This window comes from Myotis daubentonii, chromosome 17 (genome assembly GCF_963259705.1).
Source record: "Myotis daubentonii chromosome 17, mMyoDau2.1, whole genome shotgun sequence".
NCBI classification, from domain to species: Eukaryota; Metazoa; Chordata; class Mammalia; order Chiroptera; family Vespertilionidae; genus Myotis; species Myotis daubentonii.
The window spans coordinates 40,513,842-40,528,658 of record NC_081856.1 but is presented as its reverse complement, the minus strand read 5'-3'; the positions used below and the strand labels follow the sequence as shown (position 1 = coordinate 40,528,658).

Sequence of the window (14,817 nt, the reverse complement as noted above, 5' to 3'; positions counted from 1 at the left end):
TCTGTGGGAGGCAACCAGGCGGGCCAATCAGGGGACGGTGCCGCCCCCATCACCCCGCTGCTGCTGCTGCTGCTGCTGCTGGCCTCCCTCTGTAGGAGGCGACCAGGCGGCTGATCAGGGGATGGCGCCAGCCGGCGTGGCCTCCCCCCCGCCCTTGCTCCTTCGCTGCCGCTGGTCGCTGGCACCTCTCCCCCAACCCCATCCCCTTCCTCTGCCTGCTGGCATGCGCCTTGGCTGGCCTGGCGCCATCTGCTTGCCAGCCCCACCCCTCACCGACTGGTCATTCCACCATATTATGCTTTTATTATATAGGATGCTTCAATTACATCCTCAAAGAGAACTTTCCTGGCCCCAATCATCTTAATAAAGCAACACTATTTATGACCCTGCTTTAGTTTTATTACAGCATTTAATACCTGAAATTTTATGATGCTTATATTTGTATGTTTTTAGCATTCATAATAAAATGAAAGTTCCCTGAGGGCAGGAAAGTTGTCTGGCTTATTTACTGCTATATCCTCAATGCTGGTAACATACCTGGTACAGGGCAGAAGCACAGTAACTATTTGTTGAAGGGAAATGAGTTCTTGTCTCAGAACTCTTACAGGGCTTTGTAAAAATCTTCTTGCATATTCTTAACTAAGAACTGTTTATTTATTTATTCTGCAAGCATATATGATCTTAAAGGACAGAAACTATGTTTTATTAATTTGGGGTACATAGGAGGCATTCAAATAATGACACTACCTCTAAAACTCCAAATATCAACTGCAGCTTGTCTTTTCATATAATGACCAATGTCAGGATTTCATATGAATTATAGTATAATCAGAGTATGAAAAAATACATCACATTTAATTTATAAAGTATTCCTGGGCATGTTACAAGAAATTATAGTACATGTAATTAGGTACTTATCATTTCACCTTTATTTTTAAAACAATGCCATTTTCAAAATATAAAAAAATAGACTTATTTTCAAAGAACTATTTAAATATGGCTTTCAAAACCACAATATTTTATTTACAACAAATAGATGGTAGTGCAATAGCCGTCATGGGTATTTATGATAAATAAAAATATTAGCATTATTCTGGCATCCTTTTGGGGCAGAACTTTATATTTATAGATATTTACAATGACTCATAAAGTAAAACCAATAATGACCATTAATGTAATTTGTACTTGAACCTGAAATAACCAATGTAGATTAGTCATTTATTTGAGATCTGGACCCATTTATACAAAACTGAAGTAGGAAATTAAAGTTTCTCAGCTATATGCAGTTGTCAACAAACACATCCCAGTGATTCCAGTATCAATATAAGTTGATCTATTTGCAACTCCAGTAAGTGATTTATATGCTAAATAAGGGCTGACACATCTGGATTCCAGTTGATTTTTAAAATTTAAAATACAGTAGGTACCCATGCCAAAAAATAGTGGGATCCAGGATTACATTTTAAATTAAGAACCTCTGGAAATAAAATCAGTGATGGAATGACAACAGATGTCAAATATTTCTCAAATTGGGAGAAGTACATAACTTCTCAAATTTCTCTAGTTCATATATTCCAACTGAACTAAAGCGCATGTACAGCAATTTTGTTTTTCTCACCAAAATTTCTCAATTCTGAAATGGTCTGGATTTGTGCAATATCTTTCCCATCAAATCCTCAAAGTTTAATCTACTCATGAAACAGTGATGACATTCTTACAAGAAGCTATTTTCTTGCTATTACAGAGGTCAATTTTAAAGCTAATCCAGGCAAATGAGTAGAAAAAGGACATTCATCTAATCCATTTAGCAAATGCTGCAAAACAGCTTCTACTTGAACAGTGGAGAAATTTGTGAAACTCTCCACTGATGTTAGCTTTACTGCTGTGATAATGGCAGACAGTTCAGGCAGAGGTAGCCGAGTCCCACATACATGGGGAAGGCAAAAAGCAGAGAAACGTTGTGAAGATTAGTGGTTTCTTGACTTCTAATGATTACAGACCAATTTGTTTATGAGCTTTACATCAAACACAAGGAGCATACTGCTGCCCGGGCAGGTGTCCTGCACTTATCTCTTTTTGCTTACTTCCTCTCTTCTCTAAGGTCAAATAAAAAATGTGACACATTTTCATATACCACAAAGGTAATACAGCAGGCTGGAGTCACTCTAATCAAATTGGGAGCAATTCCTTTGTAAAATCCACCGATGCCTTCTTTCCTTTAAAGGGAAAAATAGAAACATGCTTAGTTTCTGATATAGGTAGGCTGCAGATAAAAAGCTTAACTGACCTGGGGCATGGAGCCAGCAATCAAACCTCACTGCGATATAAGTCCATGTTTTCAACACCCTGCAATAATGTAGTTTGTGAGCCATTTGTAGGGGTTACATTCCTTTTATGGGCTGGCTAAGGAAGAGCGGACAGGGACACCTCAAAACTTCACTGAAATGTGCTTTAACGATAATCATCTTTCAAATGCCTTTAAAGGTATAACATGTAGGAGTATTATCTGATCTAATGTAGGCATTAAAAACCTCCTATATTATATAAATGCAAGACAACAGTAAATATAGCATATACCAAAATAAAACTTTATGTCCTTACTGCCTAAAGTAGGAATATGGCCTTGGATCTTGTCACTTAGATTCTTGATAAATATTTACTAAATTGAACTTAATTTAAACATGTTAAATATTCTGCTCTGGCCTTTTAGAAGGTGACTATGAGGATGTCCATAACAGTCTAACTATTCCCATGCCAAAGAACAAGCATTTCTCCCATACATGGAGACTAGTGCAATAAGCCCTCATTTAATGTAGTCAATAGGTTCTGCGATTTTAAGTGAGATGACATATAATAAAACCAATTTTACCATAGGCTAATTGATATAAACAAGAACTAAGGTCCTATGGCATCTCATTGACATTATAATGAAACAAGGTTATTCGAGGACCTATTATTTTTGCAAAAGTTATGGTGCCCATAGCAGGTGTGGGGCCTTCTTAACCGTATTAAACCAAGTCTTTTAAGACTTCCTTGAATATAGGCCATTCAAATATTTTATAACATCTAAATTATGTTTTATTAATTTGTCAAAGCACTTTCACAGATCTCTTCTGATTTTTATAATCACCTTGTCAGCCTAGATGTTCTAATTTTACAAATCAAGCCTTAGAGAGATTAAGTCCATGCTCCTATATGCAGTAAATGGGAAGTGGGGAAGCAGGGGCCACCAGCCACGTGCTCACCACAGCACACTGGCCTTTGCTATAAAACTATGTCAACTGGACAGTTTGATTTGCAAGGTAGCTCCTAAGAGCCCTTTTGATACACCACATGCTCTTACCTCCACGTCCTTGTGATAACATCCAACACACCCTTGTAAGACATGTGCTGATCCTGAAGACGAGCTCTCACAACTTGGTATGGGTACGTTGCTGCTACAGCAAATATTTTGGATAGTGCTGCAACAGATATATATTCTACTGTGCTCTAAAATGACAACACAAAACAAGTGTCTTTCTTTGGACAGGATTTCTTTAAAAACATAAACATATAAATTATACAGGAAAACAAACATTCAAGTAGATCTGAAGTGAAAAATACTATTTCCCCTCTTAACACAAGTTTTGAGCAATTAAGGGTTTCTATTTTTTTAATCTATTTTTTTATTGCTTTCAGAGAGGAAGGGAGAGAGAGAGAGATAAACATCAATGATGAGAGAATCATTGACTGACTGCATCCTATACGCCCCCTACTGGGAATCCAGCCCGCAACCTGGCATGTGCTCTTGACCTGAATCAAACTTGGGACCCTTCAGTCCTCGGCCGACGCTCTATCCACTGAGCCAAACGGGCTAGGGCTAAGGGGTTCTATATTTAACATTTGTGTGTCATTAGCCTATAAAATATTTAACTATAAGTTAAATTAGTGGCAGAGTCAGTACTCATCATCACAACAATACTTCCAAAGTAAACACAACAACATTTCCATCTATTATATGCCCATAAAAGTAAATATTACATTTTTTCAGGAATCATCTTACCAACTGGGCTTCTGGTAATCTATTGATGTGCTGATTGTATTTCAACTTCAACAATTCATATGCCATAAACTGAAGGGCACCATGTGATGTTCCAAACAGCCCAGGAACAAACCCCTAAAACAAAATAATAAAAAAAAACAACCAAGAAAAGCTAAACTAAGCTAATTCCCAAACACCACAGCTTCCAGGGAGGGGAGTAAGGAATGGGTGACCTCAATGTGTGACTTATGTGAAATGGTTACTCGACAACGTTTTAGACAGTTCTCATTCTCACACCCACCCCTGTTATGATAATACATCTTAGGTAATGGGGACACACAGCTTAAAGTACAATTCCAATACTGTAAACTATATTTCACTTCCCATTATATTGTTTCGTGCCTAAGTTTGGCTTCTTTTTAGAACTGACTACAGCTCATTCAGAACTTGGACAGTAGAGCCAAGGGAAATTGCAATGGTCAATTATTAAAAATATATTGATAATAATTCATTACCTTATACAATCCACGCACACCTTCATACTTATATATTTTCAGAAGTGTATCAAACATTCCTTTATATTGCCGCTGGTGGGCGTTAACAACACCATCGTACTGTAACATAAGGCGAGTTTTTGCTACCCATAATGGGTTTGTAATGCAGAGAGTCATGGCTCCTAAAAGCAAATTAGAATATGATTACTTAGCATACAGGTATTATACACACATGAGGCAATTAAACAAGGCTACTAAATTATATAATTTGAAAAGTGAAATTATACTTCAACTGAAGAAACACTATATGGAATCATTTTAACTATTAGAGATTTATACTTTTTCTAAGTTTTACTACCCTGTGACAAGTAAAACCTTTGGAATCTATCCAGAGCAGTGGTTCCCAACCTTCTGGCCCTTTAAATACAGTTCCTCATGTTGTGACCCAACCACAAAATTATTTTCGTTGCTACTTCATAACTGTAAGTTTGCTACTGTTATGAATCATAATGTAAATATCTGATATGCAGGCTGGTCTTAGGTGACCCTTGTGAAAGGGTCGTTCGACCGCCAAAGGGGTCGCGACCCACAGGTTGAGAACCGCTGATCCAGAGTAATCAATAAGAATACCTGCTTTTTAAGAAATTTCATGTGATCACTGATTAGTATAGTTAGATAAGCACATTTAAACTCTGGTGTTCAAAGGTAAAAAGGCAAATAAAATAATAGTGAAAATATGACATTTTAAATTTTACACTGTCTTACCAGCTTGGGCAGCTGAGACAAGGTATTCTGTTGCCTCTAACCTTTCAGCTCTTCCTTCTGTCCTGTATGATTTGATGGCATTGTAACTAAAAGAATAAAACATAAGCAGTTTAATAAATATTTCAATAGGTGTCATAAAGCAGTAAAGTCTGTTTTAAAGTGGTGTGGTCCTAGTCAGTTTGCTCAGTGGTTGGAGCACTGGCCCATGAACTGAAGGGTCCTGGGTTCGATTCAAATCAAAAGCATATACCTCGGTTGCAGGCTCCATCCCGGAGCCTTGTGAAAGGCAACCAATCGATGTGTCTCTCTCATATCGATGTTTCTCTCTCTCTGTCTCTCCCCCGCCCTTCCACTCTGCTAGAAATCAAGGGAAAAATATCCTCAGATGAGGATTAACAACAACAAAATAATCCTATATAATAAAAGAGAAACATGAAAATTGACTGTCCCTCTGCTACGCTCATCAGCCAATCAGGAGTGAGTGTGCAAATTAACCTGACGAAGAAGCAGGTTAATTTGCATACATAGGTGCCAGGCAGAGAGCAGAGCAGGAGAGCCAGTGGAGAGTGGAGTGGCTTGGGGAATTGGCTCCCCAAGCTGCCAGACAGAGAGCAGAGAGGGAGAGCTGGCGGCTTGGAGGACTTGGCAGAGTGGGAGGCCATGGGACAGAGACAGAGCAGGAAGGGAAAACCAAGAGCATGGGGAGCACCAGGAATTCTGGGAATAGTAGTTCTGGTGGCAGATGGATCTCCTAGACCAGTGGTCGGCAAACTCATTAGTCAACAGAGCCAAATATCAACAGTACAACAACTGAAAATTCTTTTGAGAGCCAAATTTTTTAAACTTAAACTATATAGGTAGGTTTGTTATTAACTTAATTAGGGTACTCCTAAGGCTTAGGAAGGACCACACTCAAGGGGCCAAAGAGCTGCATGTGGCTTGCGAGCCTCAGTTTGCGGACCACGGTCCTAGACGCTAGAGCAGCGGTTCTCAATCTGTGGGTCGCGACCCCTTTGGCAGTCGAACAACCCTTTCACAGGGGTCGCCTAAGACCATCCTGCATATCAGATATTTACATTACAATTCATAACAGTAGCAACATTACAGTTATGAGGTAGCAATGAAAATAATTTTATGGTTGGGTCACAACATGAGGAACTGTATTTAAAGGGCCAGAAAGTTGAGAACCACTGCACTAGAGCAAAGTGAGCCTGGAGCAAGTTCCTGTTGCAGTGGGGGATGGAGGGAAAGCAAAGGTGAGAGACATAAGTAAAATCAGAGTGTCTAGGAAAAATTAAAGGGAAGATATCCTAAAACTTCCAGGAAATCTCCACCAGTGAAGCAAAGAAAAAAAAAAAGCCTCTATTATTCTGTGAGCAACAAACCAAACTGGGTTGGGGGTCTCAGACAATTCGCTCATATGATTGCAAAGACAGAAACTCCTGGATTGGAGAGGGCTCCCAGATTGGAGAGGGTGCAGGTCAGGCTGAGGGACCCACCCCCTTGCACAAATCTTTGTGCTCTGGGCCCCTAGTAATAAATAAGAAAATAAAATGACATGTAACTTAACAATAATGCCTCAAAAGTAAGTCAAGGAATAATGCAGCCACAAAATGCGACCTTTTTCAAGAATGAATTTACTGGAATGGTTTACTGTTAAGATTATGCCTCTCCTTTCCCCAAATATATATGAGTAGCAATATATATATAAAATATTTTAATGATACACTCTTTAATTAATAAAAACGACAGGGAAAACCAGGAGGGGGTAGGTACAGAGGTGGTCAGTGATTGGGCAGACAAGGTAAAAGAGACCACAAAAGGCACAGAACAAATATGTGCTAAACATCTGTGTTCAGGTGCTGTAGTTGGCAAGTCTAGTAGATAAAGATAAACTCCTAATGGATCCTTCCTAACAGACTAACAAGGACCATAGGCGGCAGCACATAAATAATCATAATAAAAGATAACACAGACAGTATCCTAAGAGATTGAGAAACTATTACTGAGATCACAGAAAGCTTTGTGTAGAAAGTGGCATTGGCTGAGTATGGAGATAGGTATAGTTACAATAGGGAAATAGATGAGCATGAGCAGAAGTCATAATAAAGGTGACTGGGGAGTCAGGGAAAACTGAGCCACATGAGAGTGGCAGGCTGACATTTGGGCTTTATTTGGCAGAAAATAGAAAGCCACTAACATGTTCCTGAGCAGGGGAGTCAAGTCAGCCTATTTGCTCTAACTCCGATTTCCACTTTCTCTTGAAAAAAGATTTCAGCGAAATAAATCTCTCCAAGCGTTAACATACCATTCTAACGTGAAACACGTACACTGTTTCAACAGATAAACCTTCCATGGCTTGTTCTTAGAAACTCTCTTTGGAGAACCTACACAACTCTGAAATTCCTAATAGCATGAATTTTATACATACAGTTTCACTCTTCTAAGTATGTCTTAGAACTGAAGATAAAAAATACTTCAACGATACTAAAGCTGAATTTTATTTTGCAGGGAGATGATGCTTTGTGCCCACGCTCTCCTACACTCAACAGGCTGCATGTGCTGCCACAGGCGCTTGCTGTGGCTTCGTCAGCAAGCATGCAATGGCAGTTATTTCACATGTGATGATATCTTACAGGCTAAGGATAAAGGAAATGAATGAGCTGGGAAGATGACGAAGTGGGTCAATTAAGAGGTAAGAAGGAACACGCCTCAAACTCTTTCAGCTAAGCACTGGCTTCTGCTTTCTATTTTCAGCAGGACTTTCCTGTGGTGTATGTTCCTACAGGAGTCCCAAGATCTGTTCTCTTCTGCTCTTCCAGCTTCATTATGAATCATAATGTATTTTGGTAAGCCATTTTCCTGAATTCATCTCACAGAAATGGCTTTTATAAGAGTGTTTCTCCATTTCATCTCTTTGCCTTCTTCCTGTTAAGAACTTTCTTCCAGGCCAAATGCCTCCATTAGCTAGAGCTAACAGAGAATGAAATAAGCCATTCTGTTCTTTCTGACCCTTTTAATTCAGAGAAACTGATTAAGTGACTCATCTTGCTTTATTAACTGATATAGATCTACTCACAAGAAAAAGTAGAGTCCCCAGGATAAACCTGCACCCCACACATTTGGGGTGACTCCTTGGTAAAGTCCCCGTAATCCTTCAAGTTTCCAAATGGTAGTCAAGCAATGCACAATTCCTTTATATTTCGGTCTCAGTTCCAATCCATCACTCACTGCAGTAAAAGATACACAAAGTCAGGTGAGAGCAAAGTTCAAGTTCTGAATCACATATAAACATAGATGTCACACATTCATATAAAGGAGATAAATTCAGAAGAAAAACCTATTTAGGTAGAGGAAATTATTTTCCAGGATTATTTAATATTTTGAAAAACACATTCGTGAATTTATTCATGTTTTTATTGAGGGCATACTGAGCATTCAAATAATGTTGTAGGAAGTGTTGGAGTAGCAGCTCTTAAATAACCAATAAGTCTCTTAAGTAAATAGGTTTCAACACACGCTTTGTACAGATATCCAAGATTAAGGATTCAAATGATCAAAAATATTACTCAAAAATAAACTGACTAACCCGTTCGGCCGCACCTGTCATTGTTTGACCTCCTACAATACTTCTTTCGTCTAGTTTCACACTACACTCTCCTGCTTGTCCTCTTATTTCCTTATTTCTGTTTTTGGCCACTAAATTTCCTTTGCCTCCGTGTCTTCTGCCCATCTTTCAAATGCTGACTTTTATCAGCAGCCTTTCCACTCAACAGGGATAGTCTCTCAACTATTAAGTAGCTTCAAATGCTGTCCCCGTGCTAGTTCCTACATCTCTAGTCCTAATCTATTCCTAACCCCAAACCTGGCTTCCAATTTTCATGGCATAAAAGATGTGTCAATCTGGCAGCTTCTTAACTTTCTGGAATCATTTTCATTTTCACCTTTAGCATTTTACCCTTTAGCTATACCAAACTACCCCACTTATGGTTTCTAACTAACAGCATATGCTATGGAGTCAGACTCACTGGGTTTGAATCCCAATTCTAACATTTACTGTGTGACCCTGAGTAAGTTATTTGATAACTCCGTAACTGAGTTTTCTCATCCATAAAATGAGAAAAACAATAGAACCTAACTCTGAAAATTACAAAGGATTACATATAAAGCCCTTAAAATCCTCCCGGGCCCATAGCAATCATTCAATAAGTATTGGTTTATTTATGCTACTGGCTCTTGTAATGCTATATCAAAACTCAACTGTGTACTATTCTTGTTACTGAACTCTGCACTTTGGTTCCTTGCTTAGGTTTTCAGGGTATTTTAGAAAATTACTATTTTTATACCTCATTTACATTCTTCTTTGTTGGGGCTCTCTCATCATTCCTGATGATTTAAAATTACAGCCTAACTTCTGCACCCATAGATTCAACCAACCAGGATAAAAAAAAAAAGTTATGTTGTTGCTGACATGTCCTATGTGATTAAGCCTACGATGGTTGCATCTGTACTGAAGATGCATAGACTTTTTTCTTGTCATTATTCTGTAAACAATACAGTATAACAACTAGTATTATCAGTAACCTAGAGATGATTTAGGGAGGCTGTGCGTAAGTTATATGCAAATACTACATCATTTTATATCAGGGACTTGAGCATCTGGAGATTTCGGTATCCATGGGGTGGAGATGGGAGGTGGGGGGGGGCGGTGGGAGGGATTCTGGAACCAATCCCCTGCAGATACCGAGGGACGAATGTCTATCTTAAAGTTAGAAGAGATCTCAACAATCACCTTATGCAGACTCCCACCCAATACAAAAATATCTTCTAACCTCTATCATCCAGCCCCTGAACCACTTTCATTTCTGAGCACCACCAATTTGCCAGGCCAAAATCTGCTTCCCTGTAATTTCTATCCAACTTCTGATCTGCCCTTTAGATCAACATATAATAAGGCAGCTCCCTTTCCCACATGACAGTTTTCTAAATACATTAGGCTCCTCCCCCACTCCCCCATCTTCCCACCAAACTAAACTAGTTCCTCTAGTCATTTCTTATATGAACTAATTTCTAATTTTTCTACTACTCTGGATATCTTTGAGTTTTAACTCGTATTTGACTCATGGAAATAGTCCAGATTTGATTTAATGGTACATTCAAGACTAACACCCCCTGTCACTAGATACTATAATTTTATTATAAGGGTTTAATTTTACAAAAGCATAAAATCTACAGAATTAATGTTGATGGCCAACCATTTTGATTTCACTTGTCCATTTTGCCAAAGTTTCCTCTTTTCTATCACCATTTCACAGCCATACTGGGGGCTTTATTATTACAAAGCCCTGCTATGTCTCCTAGGTCAGTGGTCGGCAAACTGCGGCTCGTGAGCCACACGCGGCTCTTTGGCCCCTTGAGTGTGGCTCTTCCACAAAATACCACGTGCAGGCGCGCACGTACAGTGCGATTGAAACTTCGCGGCCCATTTGCAGAGGTCGGTTTTCGGCCTGAGCGAGTCTATTTTGAAGAAGTGGCGTTAGAAGAAGTGGGGACAGGAGACACGGCGCAGGCGGGCCACGGGATAGGCAACGCGCGGAGAGGCGCCAAATATCAACAGTACTTAAACTATATAGGTAGGTTAATAACAATGTAGTTTAAGTTTAAAAAATTTGGCTCTCAAAAGAAATTTCAATCGTTGTACTGTTGATATTTGGCTCTGTTGACTAATGGGTTTGCTGACCACTGTCCTAGGTCTTTAATTTTGCCCTCCCACCCAATTTCAATGCCTTTATCTGTCACCTCAGCCCTACTGGTCTATTACTCTCCCCATTTTATCAAGATTACCAGTCTTCTCAGGTCCAAGAATTCCCTTTCCTCAGGCATGGAATGCTCATCACACACTCTTAAGCTCACTAGGCAAGCCACACTATTCCTCAATCATTATCTCCACTGACATCTCTCTTGTTCCTAGACAAAAATTTGCAGTAGACACCAAGTCAGATAGGCCAGCGGCCTTAGCCAAATCCAAAATTCTTATCTTCATGTACAAGCCACTGTGTACCAGGGATTCCTAGATGTAGTAGTATGGTGAGTGGTTAAGTGCCAGAGGGTTTTAGATTACACTGCCTGGGTTCAAACCACAGCTCTATCTTTACACACTTGTGGCTTGGGCAAGTTCGTCAACTTCTATTATCCTCATCTGTATAATGTAGAAATAAATTCACAGGGTTGTTCAGAGCAATCAGTGAGATAATGCACAGTTCACTGTCTTGCTCCTAGTAAATTGCTCAATGAATGTTATGTCATAATTTATTTGTGCATGCCTCATATACTCCGTGGAAATTATATGCCTCTGTGGGTTTTCTCCAAAGGATAATACTCCATAATTTTCACTGATTTTTCCTTCATAGAATGGCTCCTTACTTCCTGCCCAACTTTCAAAATATTAGTCCTTCTAGAGCAGTGGCTCTCAACCTTCCTAATGCCGCGACCCTTTAATACAGTTCCTCATGTTGTGGTGACCCCCAACCATAAAATTATTTTCGTTGCTACTTCATAACTGTAATTTTGCTACTGTTATGAATCATAACGTAAATATCTGATATGCAGGATGTATTTTCATTGTTACAAATTGAACATAGTTAAAGCATAGTGATTAATCACAAAAACAATATGTAATTATATATGTGTTTTCCGATGGTCTTAGGCGATCCCTGTGAAAGGGTCGTTCGACCCCCAAAGGGTCGCGACCCACAGGTTGAGAACCGTTGTTCTAGAGGAACCTTAAGATCTAATGGGACCTTTGCAGATACAGATACATATGGCTATCAGCAATCTATATATCTTAAAAAATATTTTTTATGGATTTCAGAGAGGAAGGGAGAGAAAAACATCAATGATGAAAATCATTGATTAGCTGCCTCCTGCACACCCTCTACTGGGAATCAAGCCTACCACCCAGGCATGTGCCCTTGACCGGAATCAAACCAGGGACCCTTCAGTCCCCAGGGGGAACTCTATCTACTGAGCCCCAGGAGACCAGGACCCTGAGAGAGCACACCCTCCAGAACCGAGAAAGCAGACCCCCCACCGGAGAATAGTCCTACACAAGAACAGGAGAGACAACGATCAAAACCTCTCGGCTGAGACAAGGGCACCCAACAAAACAGATAAAATTCACCAGAGGAGCTCACGTTCTGGTACCTCTGCTTAAATCACCCGCTTCACCTTCCTAGTAGTTCTTATTCTATCTTTCTGAGTGTCGCCGTAATCTTCTATAATAATAGAAGCATAATATGCAAATCGACTGAACAGCCAAACAGCAGAACGACCATCCGGGTCACCACATTATGACACGCACTGGCACCAGGCCGGCCAAGGTGGAGTGATTAATTGAGGGGGAAAGGGGGGTGGCGGGGGGGGGCGGACACAGGCAGCGCCAGGCCAAGGCAGGTGCGGGTGGGGGGCGGGCCGGCTGCCAGCAGCCATGGGAAGCCCAGGTGCGGGAAGTCAAGGGAAGGCCTACCCTTGCACGAATTTCCTGCATGGGGCCTCTAGTCCTAAAATAATCCCCAGGGGATCCCTTTTCTGCCCCTGCTGGGACCTGCTCTACCTTCTAACTAATCTCCTGAAGCCTCATGGAAACCAGGGCAGGAGAGTTCCACGACCCTATGTTACAGGACCTTCAGAACTGCCCTCCAGAATCACTCAACAATTTAACCAAAGAACAAGCAAGCTCTCATCTGCACCCTAGTGTGGGACACATTTCTTCAAGGAGATTTCCAGGATTACACATTCCAGGAAATCCACTTATACCTAGAGACCTCCACTTTTAGGATGCAAACCCAGAGCCCTGAGCCCCTTCTAGTAGCATCTCCCCTCTGAAGGGGTGACAATTCCCCAGTGGACACCCCAGAACCACAGTGGCAGGGGAAAGCCTGGCTGGGTGCTGGACATGTCATCCTAACCAGAAACCCCCTCAAAATACATCTCTACTATCCTGTACCTAGGGACTCTTCCCGCACTCCCGCGAGGCCTCCCTTTTTCCTCCGAGTTACAACCCCTCGTGTCTCTCTCACCTGGGTGTTTCCTCCTCTCCCTCCCTCCCTATCTAAAATCAATAAACACATCCTCCCCTGAGGATTAAGAAAAGAGCACTTGGATTCTACCCACCTATTCCTTACCTATAGTGTGGACCTTGCACCATACTATAGGCCAGGGGTTCTCAACCTGTGGGTCGCGACCCCTTTGGGGGTCCCACGACCCTTTCACAGGGGTCGCCTAAGACCATCGGAAAACACATTTATAATTACAGATTTTTTTTGATGAATCGCTATGCTTTCATTATGTTCAATTTGTAACAATGAAAATACGTCCTGCATATCAGATATTTACATTACGATTCAAAACAGTAGCAACATTACAGTTATGAAGTAGCCACGAAAATGATTTCATGGTTGGGGGTCACCACCACATGAGGAACTGTATGAAAGGGTCGCGGCGTTAGGAAGGTTGAGAACCAGTGCTAAGCGATAAAAAAAACCAACCTTCAAGAAAGCTCTGCCTCCTACCTGCCGGAGGTGAGCGCACACCACGCACCTGCATCCTGCTCTCCGCGGGGCCGCCACGCACGTGGCCGCCTTGTGCTCCCGAAGCACCGTCCCCCGCGAAGGTTCTGCCCGTGTGGAGGGCTGTGCCCGTAACGTGCCAACCCCTTCATTTTACAAACCAGGCGTGGAGTCCCACCTTGTGCACCGGTGGGGACCTGCCTCTGGCTTTTCCGCCTGCGCTCCCCACCCCTGACTCTCGGGGGACCCCGGCGACGGCGGCGGCCGCATCTCTTCACCAGGCCCCCGGCTTCCACTCTAGTCCCCGCTGAGCCCGGACCGAGCGCAGCTTCAACGCTCGCCTCTTCGTCCGGAAGGCGCAGGGGGGGCCCGGGCCTCCCTCCTGCGCCCTTTTCATCCCGTTTGGGGGCGACAACGAGGATGAGGAGCCCGGGGTCAGCGCGGGGTCTTACCGGCGAAGCGTATCTTCACCAGGTCCAGCGGGTGCAGCGCGAGGTTGGACAGGACCCCGCCGCTCACACCCGCCACCAGGTTCTCGTACCGGACGTGGCGGAACACCGTGCTCAACACCGACGACCCGGGCGCCGGCTGGTCCTGGCCCGTCATTGGCTCGGGGCCTGCAGATACCACGGCGCCTAGGGCCGCCGAGGTGGGACGCGATGCGGTGGCCGCCACCGTGGCGACGGGCCCCTCCCCCTAGAAGCGGGAACAGCGGGGTGCTAGCCCACTTCCGGGACCGGCGCGCGGACTCGGACGCACGAAGCCGAGGGACCGAGCAGCAACAGGGGCATGACAGGGCCGCAGCCGCGAGTCGCGCCGGGGGAGAGCAGGCGGGAGGTGGGGTTCCGCCTCGGGCGAGTCCCCGCCCCGCCTCGCCCACAGCGGCTGCCAGTCGGGGCTGAAGGACGCGGACCGGAGCGCTCAGCACCGCCCCGGACCCACCTCCGAGGGGAGCTACGGAGCGCCGCGG

General features: G+C 42.6%; 1 protein-coding gene across 1 annotated transcript; it reads right to left on the bottom strand.

Moving 5' to 3' along the window:
* Positions 1-834: 834 nt before the first annotated feature.
* Positions 835-14,803, bottom strand: SLC25A32 (solute carrier family 25 member 32). The gene is made up of 7 exons (XM_059671996.1): positions 14,300-14,803; positions 8,360-8,510; positions 5,281-5,366; positions 4,537-4,697; positions 4,043-4,156; positions 3,344-3,489; positions 835-2,216 (listed from the first exon to the last, which is right to left on the bottom strand). Exons 1-7 carry the CDS (start codon positions 14,451-14,453, stop codon positions 2,081-2,083), a joined length of 948 nt encoding a protein of 315 aa, XP_059527979.1. The 5' UTR covers positions 14,454-14,803; the 3' UTR covers positions 835-2,080.
* Between the last annotated feature and the right edge of the window lie 14 nt (positions 14,804-14,817).

What these genes read in the sequence shown, in the direction of transcription:
- SLC25A32 (XM_059671996.1), bottom strand. Translation starts at nt 14,453, where the DNA reads ATGACGGGCCAGGACCAGCCGGCGCCCGGGTCGTCGGTGTTGAGCACG. An exon ending in TGGGGACTCTACTTTTTCTT is followed by an intron (nt 5,367 to 8,359) that starts GTGAGTAGATCT and finishes TTATTCTTTTAG; the next exon opens with TTACAATGCCATCAAATCAT. An exon ending in GATTACCAGAAGCCCAGTTG is followed by an intron (nt 3,490 to 4,042) that starts GTAAGATGATTC and finishes TTGTCATTTTAG; the next exon opens with AGCACAGTAGAATATATATC.